General features: G+C 40.0%; 1 protein-coding gene across 2 annotated transcripts; it reads left to right on the top strand.

Moving 5' to 3' along the window:
* The first annotated feature begins 1,364 nt into the window (after positions 1-1,364).
* mc1r (melanocortin 1 receptor) lies at positions 1,365-4,998 on the top strand. 2 transcript variants are annotated; one of them, XM_079621200.1, is made up of 2 exons: positions 1,365-1,518; positions 1,821-4,998. In XM_079621200.1, exon 2 carries the CDS (start codon positions 1,883-1,885, stop codon positions 2,852-2,854), a length of 972 nt encoding a protein of 323 aa, XP_079477326.1. In that variant the 5' UTR covers positions 1,365-1,518; positions 1,821-1,882; the 3' UTR covers positions 2,855-4,998. The 2 variants fall into 2 exon arrangements, with proteins under 2 accessions (XP_079477326.1, XP_079477325.1); XM_079621199.1 differs by having other exon boundaries at positions 1,365-1,681; positions 1,821-4,992.
* The last annotated feature ends 5,251 nt before the right edge of the window (positions 4,999-10,249 follow it).

Below are 10,249 nucleotides of genomic sequence, written 5' to 3' on the forward strand. Positions count from 1 at the left end.
TGAGGAATGGCGACTGTAGAACGCAAAAGCCGAATCCTGGACATTTTGGGCGACATCAAAATACTGGGCAGACTCACGGAGACTCACTAGTAGCATAGCCTTGTTGTTTACTGCGATCTCTTACCGGTAGGCGTGGCCTCCTAGGGCAGCGAAGCAAGTGCATTCTGGGAGTTGTTGTCTTTCATCCCCATAAGCCAAAAATACATTTTCTGGCTTTTCTCAGTCTAGAAGGCTCCAAATTCAAAAATAATTTCACATTTCTTCTACATAAATGACCCATTTTAAATACACATTCATCTTTCCAGAGGTGAAGTGTTCCTTTAATGAGCTCATTGTTTCTTCCTAAAATTAAGACATGATGTTAGCTTGTTATTTTGTTAGAACTGTACATTTTAAAATATGGACTTTACTTGGACAGTCACCTCTGATAACAGATCACTCTAAATTGTAATTTAGACACATGCATTGTCTGTAAAGCTGCTATGAATATGTATTGTAAAAAGTGCTATACAATAGCACAGTAGGTTGTAGGTTGAAGCATGTGAGCACTCAAGCGCAGAGTTCAATGGGCTTTTATTCAACAAATAAAACAATATCAAAAACTGCCCCCTGGGGTGGGCAATGAACTGGCACAGGACTGAGAACAAATGGAGAATAAATAGGGAAGGAAATTAGGAGGGTAACGAGGGACAGCAGGTGGATTGCAGGTGAAACAGGGTGGGTGTAAGACAATAGACAGTGAAGCACATGGCAACAAACTAAAGAAAGCTATGTGCCCTCACAAAACACAACACAATAACACGCAGTGTTTTTGGCACTTAATAACATTCTTTGTCTGAAACAGTCTAAATTGTCAAAATGCTTCTTTTTCACAGAATGAGAAGGTGCCAGTGGTTCTTGCAGTTCTCAGTTATCCAACAGAACACCAGAGGGAGTGCGTGATTTGGTGGCATGCCTGAGGCCACCATATCAGCTGAATTATGTCACTTGGAATGTAATGACGACAATATAACAGCGCTGTTCAGTCAATCAAACAGAATAAACCAATAATTGATCAATGTTTTCTATTTTAATGTTTTTTTTTTTCTATTATGATTTACTTTCTATTATTTTCTTTAAAGGAATTTCATGTAGGCCTATGGTCAATTTACTAATTTCATAAATTACTGAGAGTTGCGTAGGAAAAGTATAATAACAGCCTATTAAGAATGTTCTCAGTAACCTACACATTGACGGACAACCACATGATGTGTGATATTCATAAAGCTTAGGCACTAAATTTAGAGCAAAATGAGCTTTTTTACATTTGTGGTTTGTGTCATGTGATCGGTTTAGATGACATAGAAGGGGGAGAGACAGTGATCATTTTCATCATTGCATTTAGAAGAGAAGACGGAATTAATAAAAGCTCTTGTTTTATGAGTTTATGTTTGTTTGTTTTGTTTAGTTTTTGTGACCGCTGCCCCTTTGAGGACCATCGTGCGTTTTTAGTTTCACATAACTTTAATTACTACTTTGGTGAGTTTCAAATCTCGACAACGCAGATGCGATAGAATCTAAATTATTACAAATATGTAAAGCACAAATTATTCTGACTCTTAATGGTCAGTCCAAGTCTGAGGCGTACTACCCAGAGCGCATGTTTGCGGACCTCGACTGCGTTGTGTAGAAATATTGAAAGGTATAACATGCTTTGTGTTCATTACTTATAGATGTATAATCGTTTCCATTAAAATTTCTAATATTCAAATATTTCATTTTGGATTTGCCGGAACTGGTCGTTGTGACATACTGAACTGTCTTAATTGTTTTAATTGAAGGTGTGGTGAAGGAAAATTACATCAAACAGACTCAAAAGGACTGAATGACTAACTGAAGGAGCATGAACGACTCGTTGCGCCATCACTTCAGCATGAAACACATGGATTACATGTATAATTCTGACAATAACATCACTTTGAACAGCAGTGCAACTCCCGGTGACACGAATGCAACAGGGATCGCCCAAATCATGATCCCCCAGGAATTGTTTCTAATGCTCGGCTTGATCAGTTTGGTGGAAAACATTTTGGTGGTGGTGGCCATCATCAAGAACAGGAATCTCCACTCGCCTATGTATTATTTCATCTGCTGTCTGGCGGTGTCGGACATGCTGGTGAGCGTAAGTAATGTGGTGGAGACGCTCTTCATGTTATTGACGGAGCATGGGCTGCTGCTCGTCACTGCAAAGATGTTACAGCACTTAGACAATGTGATAGACATTATGATCTGCAGTTCTGTCGTGTCCTCGTTGTCGTTCCTGTGCACTATTGCGGCGGACCGCTATATCACCATCTTTTACGCACTCCGGTACCACAGCATCATGACCACGCAGCGCGCCGTGGCCATTATCGCGGTGGTGTGGCTCACCAGCATCACCTCTAGCTCTTTATTTATCGTTTATCACACTGATAACGCGGTCATCGCCTGTCTCGTCACGTTTTTCGGCGTGACATTGGTGTTCACGGCGGTTTTGTACCTGCACATGTTCATCCTGGCGCACGTCCACTCCAGACGCATCATGGCCCTCCATAAGAGCCGCCGGCAAGCCACTAGCATGAAGGGAGCCATCACTCTGACCATACTGCTCGGGGTTTTCATCATCTGCTGGGGGCCGTTTTTCCTCCACCTAATCCTTATCCTCACATGTCCCACAAACCCTTACTGCAAGTGTTATTTCAGCCATTTCAACCTGTTTCTGATTCTTATCATATGCAACTCGCTTATAGACCCTCTCATTTACGCGTATCGCAGTCAGGAGCTGCGCAAGACGCTCAAAGAAATAATTTTATGTTCATGGTGCTTTGCAATGTGATATATTCTTTCGGGAGTTTGTTTGTTTGTTTGTTTGTTTGTTTGTTTGTTTTTAGAAACGCGTGGAAGAATATCTGCACTGACATTAATGTCCAATGTTCAGCCTTATTCACAGAGATCGTCATAATGACTACCTCTCTATATAGCCTACTGCTGAAAGAGGGACATAAACTTTTGTTTTTTTTAAATAAAATACATAACCATTTAAACAACTATATTTTTGTTTTACTAAAACAATGCTTAATGGGATAGTTTAACCCCCCCCCCAAAACAAATGCTTAATGCAATTTCACCACTTTTTTTCTAAGAATGAAGACAGCATGTAGATGCCTCTATCAAAGAATAAAAGCTTTACATAAAGGACAGTTTTATCTTATGCAGTTCATGTGTGATCCCTTGAATTCATTTCTGTGGTTCTCAAACCTTTTACAACCGAGGAACCCCTTTATTGTGATTTTATTTTCCATCCCCTTTATTTCATGTTTGCATTTTAACAACATGAAAGGAAACAACTGTCATTTGTAAATGGGAGGAAAGCATATTTGTTTGACTGATTTAAACCATTTATTTTGTGTAAGGTATAAATCTTTAGAACACATATTTATATATCAGTATTCAAAATATTATAACTGAAGGAAATGTGTGCTGAAGGAAAATAATAATTTCCATAAATTCATAAAAATTATAACGAGCAGATATACACATAACCCCTGGCAGCTGGGGTAATTTCCATGATTTGATCAGATCAATGTGCATGCCACAATGTACATATTGGCCAAACTAACAAAGGAATTGTCATTTTTATAGATAACCTGATGAGTATTAGAAATCCATCCATTCCCCAAAGTGTTTATCCTCTGCAGGGTCACTGGGAGAATTAGAAATGACAAAAAATTTAAAAAGTGAATGAAGACCTGACCAAGACCCAAGAAGATATAAATCGTTCATTCAGTAATGCATGCATTCTTCAAGAGTTGTTTTACCTGTTATTAATAACAATATTTTAATGTTCATAATGCTGTAATAAGAAAATATAAATAGCCTATTGAAAATGCATCACCACAGTTTGCAAATCAGTGCTATTTAGAGTTTAATTTGAACAAATACTGTTTTGATGAGAAATCCTTTGTGAAAGAACAGCAGTTGTCTGCTTAATGAATCCTAGAGTTTCTACCTTTTATCCAGTGGTGCCGTTTTCAGAATAGAAATAAAAAAATATATGTTTTTCCCCCACCACAATAATATCAAGCTAGTCCTAATGTGATTCTCTTGATCAGAAGTATGTAGTGAAAGCTTGACACAGCTTTTTAAATTTGGTCTTTTTTGTGTCTTTTATCAGTCTTTTATCACTTTTTAATCCATTAGATACTCTATTGACTTTTTTGACCTTCTTTTCCTGTTTGGTGTAATTTAAGCACATCACAAGCTCTTTCACGTGTTTGAGATGTGGCTGTGGGCAAGAGAACTGATTTGAGTGATGGCAGCCATCAGAGCCACATGCCATTTCATTAAGCCACTAAATCTTCTGTCCCTCACGGAAAACACATGGTTCTCTTGTTTTAACATACTTACACAGAATCCAAAAGCCGGAATACTTTCTTCTTCCTTTTTTACTTTTACCAAACAGCATAACCTTTTTCAGATTACAGACGGACTGGTGCTGTTACTATTTACGGAGAGCTTGACTAAATTACCCTGTTCATAAAGCAAAACTTTGTGTGCATGTGAGCATCTGTCACAGTGTGACAAATTGTGTCTTAAAGTACTAAAACAACAATCAGAGACCAAAAAAACATACAAATTTTTTCTCTCCGACGTAATGTTTGTCCCTTTACAAGGTAGGTTAGTAAGTGCTAGTACGTGTCAAACTCATGACTTTGCCGTATGTAGGCCATTTTTAGATGCTAAACACCAATGGCGCACATATATAAAGTCAGATATACTGTACAGTACAAGTATATCCAACTTTACCTGCGTACATATTCATTACATATTTATGTAAAGCAAATTGTGAACCAGCTCTAATCTACTAATTGTGACAATAAGGCATGAAGACATTAAGATATTATTAACAATAACATCATAATTATTTTTGTAACAATGTGTATTGTGAAAAGCGCTGTACAAATAAAATTGACTTGACACAAGTCCAGAAGCAAGTTGCTTTTATCGCTGTATTTGGGTTAAATAAAAGTGAGCACATGGTACATTATGTCATATTTTCAAAGACCAAAAGCTAGATTGGGTAAATGTAATAAAACTGCTAATATTTATATAAAATGCATAAATATGCACAAAATTTGAGTTTAACGACGGGACAAATGCTCAGTGTTTAGACAACACATGGTCTAAAAGGGTTGTACATATTCTCTTAATGAGTAATGGGTGTGTTTTGGGCCTAACGTGCAATAAACCAATCAGAGTCTCATCTTCCATTCCCTTTAAAAGCTAGTTGCACTCGTGGCATGGCGGATTCGCTTTTTACAATGTGGAATTTGCAAGCGGAAAAACTGAATGCTTCTCTAGCGAGGAAACGGATCTGCTCGTGCGCGAGGTTAAAGCCTATAGGCGCACATTACTCACGCATTCTTTAAATAACAAAAATTAATATTGCGCCATTGACTTTAGGCAACTAACTGAGGTTTCAGTTGCCTCAAAATAGCAACGCACCAACAATGCGCCTGAGCACACCTCATTTTCAGACTAGCATGGGCGTACAAATGGGCGCAAATGCATTTGCTATTTGAACAACGTGGTGCAGGACGTGAAAATGATAACTGCGTCAGGCTGAAACTAGCAACAAACACTTGCGCCGGGCATGGGCGTACAGTAGATTATGCACTTTTTCATAGGGCAAGTGTGTCCACGACAAGCTGAGGTTTTCGCGGGTATAGCCTACATTGAGATTTAAAATTCAAAGAGTCAAGGATAGTGACTACATACGTGACTTTCACGTTTCCATGGGAATCAGTCACTCGTGCATCATGACACCCCCATGCTCGCACCCGCGCTGAATCCATCATTTTCATAGAGGTTGCAATGAGTTCAAAACGGCAAAAACCGCTCCTTTTTCACGAAAAAGTCAAGCACTGTAACTAAGTTGTCATGTGTTATCCGAATTGTGTTGCACAATGATGAATAACTCTGCCTAAATAGTTATCACTCACTACCCGCACAAACTTATACTTATTTTCAATATTTTTTTATTCGTAATGTCTTTTATTTTCACAGATATGTTATCAAAGCCTTTCAAATTAAATACACATAATATAGATAGAATAGATAGAATAATTAATTGGCATTATATTCATGACATTAATTCCTAACTCATTGGATAAGTTTGGCTTTGCAGAACTACATAGGATATCAAAATACTAAATAGTTAAAGAAAAATTTCAATATAGACGAGAAAAATATATCTGAGAGACATGCAAGATACACAAGGGAACTTGGGAAATTGCAAGACTGTAAAGCAGAATAAAACAAGCCCTGCCATATCAAGACCCGAAGCAAAATCACAATCTCACCAAATCTGGGGTAGGTTCTAAAAAAGGAACAAAGGAGACATTATTTATCCAAGCAGGGCTTATGAAATCACAGATTCAAAACAGTTTACAGTAGTATTAAAATATTCCATTCTTTCCTAGTCTGTTCACCAAGTGTTCATTTTATTGGCCATGCATAAAATTAGATATTTTTTTTAAAACATGGTCCTATTGTAGAACTTGGTGTTCTACAGGACCATGTTTTTTTCATGTAATCATGTAATCTACTGTATGTGTTTCTTTCTATATGTTCATGATGCAACCTGTGAGACAACAACTCTTTAAAAATGAAAAGAAAAGGAAAAGAAATTCAATCACCTGTCACTTTTTAGACCAACCATTCAAGAGGTTGGACTGGAAAGCATATTTTGGCAATGTTAAAAAAATTGGAAGCTATGATCTTAACTAATGTTTTTTGGGGATACGTTTAAACCACACAGGAAAATCTTGTACAGCCCTTAAAATATATAGTCGTGGTCATGAAAATATAAATGTAGGAGACCTTTGTTTTCTTACAGTTTTTTTTAATGCATATAAAAAAAACACCTCTCCACGTTTGAGAGAAAGATTCACGTAAAGTAAAATAATCTCTCTTCCACTACACTCTCACATACTGTATATTTAGTGTATTTTCGTTTCCAGAGACTAACTAGAGCATAGTTTTATTCTGTTGTTTTTACATTTTCTGTGGGTTTTCTATAGGTAATGTGTAATGACACTTGTATTTAGTGTTTGCTGCTGAGACTCTTATTTTGAAGTATAGTTTTTTCTGTTGTATTTGTGTGTGTCTTGATTTTGTTGTGCAGGTATGATTTAACGTTGTAGGCCAACCGGCAGTTCCCTTTTGTCCTGGGAACTCCGACGTGTGGGGGGAGTTCCCTGACGAACTGGGATCACGCTAGGGAGCCAATTGCCTTCGAGAGAATTAAAAACGAGCCAATGGACATTGGCATGCAAGATTTGCATTCCGCGACCCGCCTACCAGCGTGGGTATAAAAGGCGGAAGTAAACATTGCATCAGTGCTTTTTGCTTCGGAGCCATCCAGTGTGTCTCTCTGTGAGCTGCTGTTCTTTGCCTTTAAAAAAAAAAAAAAAAAAATCAACGAGTCCTCTTTCTGGAAGGAAGATCCTCTGGTGCTGGTGTGACAGCGCTTCATCGACCATCGCTTCATCGGCCGGCTGACATTTCGTCCTCTTAAAAAAAAAAAAAAGTGCCGTGAAAGTGGGTGAGTGCAGCACACGGGCTTGCAGTTTCCCCGTTGTGTCTGCTGCGGTGGTTCCTGTGTGCCTCGGCACGAGAACAGAGGACGTTTTTTTCCTAAAAGAGCATCACGGGTGTTTTGCGTCCTTTTCAGGATGTCATCTCACCCGTGCGTTTCTGGACGCGGTTGACTTTTCCCTCAGAAAGATGGTCATAAACACTGCCTCTCGTGTATGGGCTTAAGGCACGCTGAGGCAGCGTTTGTGAATGAGTCATGCTCTCATTGTGGGAACATGACTCTGGCGATGCTGCGTTCTAGACTAAGATCCCTGAAATATGGGGGAGTCCCTTCAGCAATTCCCAGATCTAGTTAATTTGCCAGTTCAGTTCGGCAGGCGGCTACTTCTGTGAATCCTGTTGGTGAACGGATGAGGATCACAGCGCAGAACGTCCCGTCTGGTGAAAGATCCTCACGGGCTTCTCACTCCTCTAGTAGCTCGTTGCCATTGGCTGTTCCAGAGGAGCTGGCGGAGCCGCCTCGTGAGGGGTCCACCTCCACCGGGTCCTGAACTTTCGCGGCTGGATGATTGGTCTCTTGGAGCGGGCCGTGTGGCTCCCCCACAGTCCGCTCCGGTACCATTCTTCCCGGAAGTGCATGAGGAGTTGAGGAAGTCTTGGCTGGCCCCTCTGGCGACCAGACGTAGACAACCTCTGCAGTATAACCCTGGGGGGCAGAAGTCTGGCCGTAAGAGGGCTGCCCAGCCCGCTCAGACTCCTCCGGCCCCTTCGCGGAAGAAGAAGGGCGGGAAGCGCTCCTGAGACGGGCGACCTGGACGAGGACCTGGATGCTGCTCACAGGGAGGGTGCCTCTGCACACCTCCTTCCCCCAGGGGAGGGCCGGGTGGAGAATCCTTGTTTAACTTTTGTTTGTTTCTGGTTCCCGAATTTTCAATGAAAGAGCAGTTTCTACTTCCTCCTCCAGGTCATCCACGGCCGAGACTGACGGGCACTCAGTCTCCCCCGTCCGAGAGGGTCACGTTGGCGCTACTCCCAGTCGGCGCCATTCTCAGTCCCCTCTCCCCAACTCGTGGGTAGCAGTGACGCAGCCTCACCTCCGTCACTCCGGTCTGCAGTTGGGCTCGGAGGTGCAGAGACTAGGCCCCAAAGTTGCAGACCCCAAAGGAGTTCAACTTTCTCAGCAGGTATATTCTCTGGTTAGCTCGCTTAATAATACTATCAGTGTTCTCACTGAATTTAAATTTTGAGTCAAACACTGTGCCTAAATATGTATATGTCTGTACCACTTGAACACCTTCATTGTGTATTACACTCTGCTTAGGTTCGTCGCTGAGCTTTCTAAAATCTATAATCAATTCTTTTGTCTTTGACACATTTAAGTCAAGGAAACTGTCATCACACCATCTAGCAAACTCCTCAAGGGCACTGTTATGATTAGACTGATTTCCCTGTAAAAGAGACAACAGGGCTGTGTCATCTGAAAACTTCACTAAGTGGCTGTTCTCCCAAGATGACCTGCAGTTATTAGTATATAATATAAAAAGCAGTGGGGAGAGCACACAGCCCTGAGTAGAGCCTGTATTTGATACAATGACAGATGACATGTTTCCATTTACATAGACCTGCTGCCTTCTATTTGTTAAAAAACACACTTTTAAACTGTACCATTATAGTACATGTACAACTTTCTTTGAAAATATAAGTTAACAGTTCAGTGGTTCATAACTGGCTTAACAGCTTTATTAGCCTACAAAGTGTGTAGCTCATTCACTAGACTCCAGCACTAAACTGTCGATTAGAGTCATATGACTCCATTGGCTATGGAATGCAATAATGAATGTACTTAATTAGCTCAAGTATGTATGTGGGCCGAGGGTTTACAATTAGATTTAGTTAAGCCAGTTGTTGCTGTATTTCTTAGATGAACTCTCATTTATATCCCATGGGTCTACACAGTCAGATAACCTTAAATACCTTTAAAGTTTATGTGCTACCTTAGAGAATCTTAATTTTCCAAAAATGTTTGTTCCTTGTAAGAAACAAAGAGTGATTTATTAATAACAAAATAAGATCGATCCTTAAACTAATACATTGATCTGGCACAGTTAGACAAATCCAGATTATGATATCACTGGTCTTTAGTGTAGTTAAAACACTGCAGTATGTGCAAAACAAAATACCAATAATGTGAATTATGTAAAAACTGTAACTTCATAATTTTAATGCATTTGGAAATATCATATTCACAAAGGTTACTGTGGCTATCCTGCAGCAGCAGCCCCCACAGACAAAGCCAAATTATGATAATTCTTAAAGGCCCACTGAAGTGCCTTGACATATTTTTCCACTGAAACAGGAAGTTAAGGCGGGACATATTGAATAACCATTCACCTCCCCCTTTTCAAATAGCCAATAGCGTTCAGTTTACTTCACAGACTGCAAGTCGGAAAGCGAATCCGAGCACATGATACGTTGGATTCAATAGTAGTAGTATTTAATTCTTAACCAATGTACAGTTGGAGAACAGAATAAAACTTGATCAACCGAACACACATCTCAAACCAGTGGCGTAATTTTGTTTTAAAAAGTGGGTGGGACAGGGGTGTGGGGTTTGGGTGGGAGGAGGTTGCTA

Source organism: Phoxinus phoxinus, assembly GCF_949152265.1.
Source record: "Phoxinus phoxinus genome assembly, chromosome: 8".
Taxonomy (NCBI): Eukaryota; Metazoa; Chordata; class Actinopteri; order Cypriniformes; family Leuciscidae; genus Phoxinus; species Phoxinus phoxinus.

What these genes read in the sequence shown, in the direction of transcription:
- mc1r (XM_079621200.1), top strand. Translation starts at nt 1,883, where the DNA reads ATGAACGACTCGTTGCGCCATCACTTCAGCATGAAACACATGGATTAC.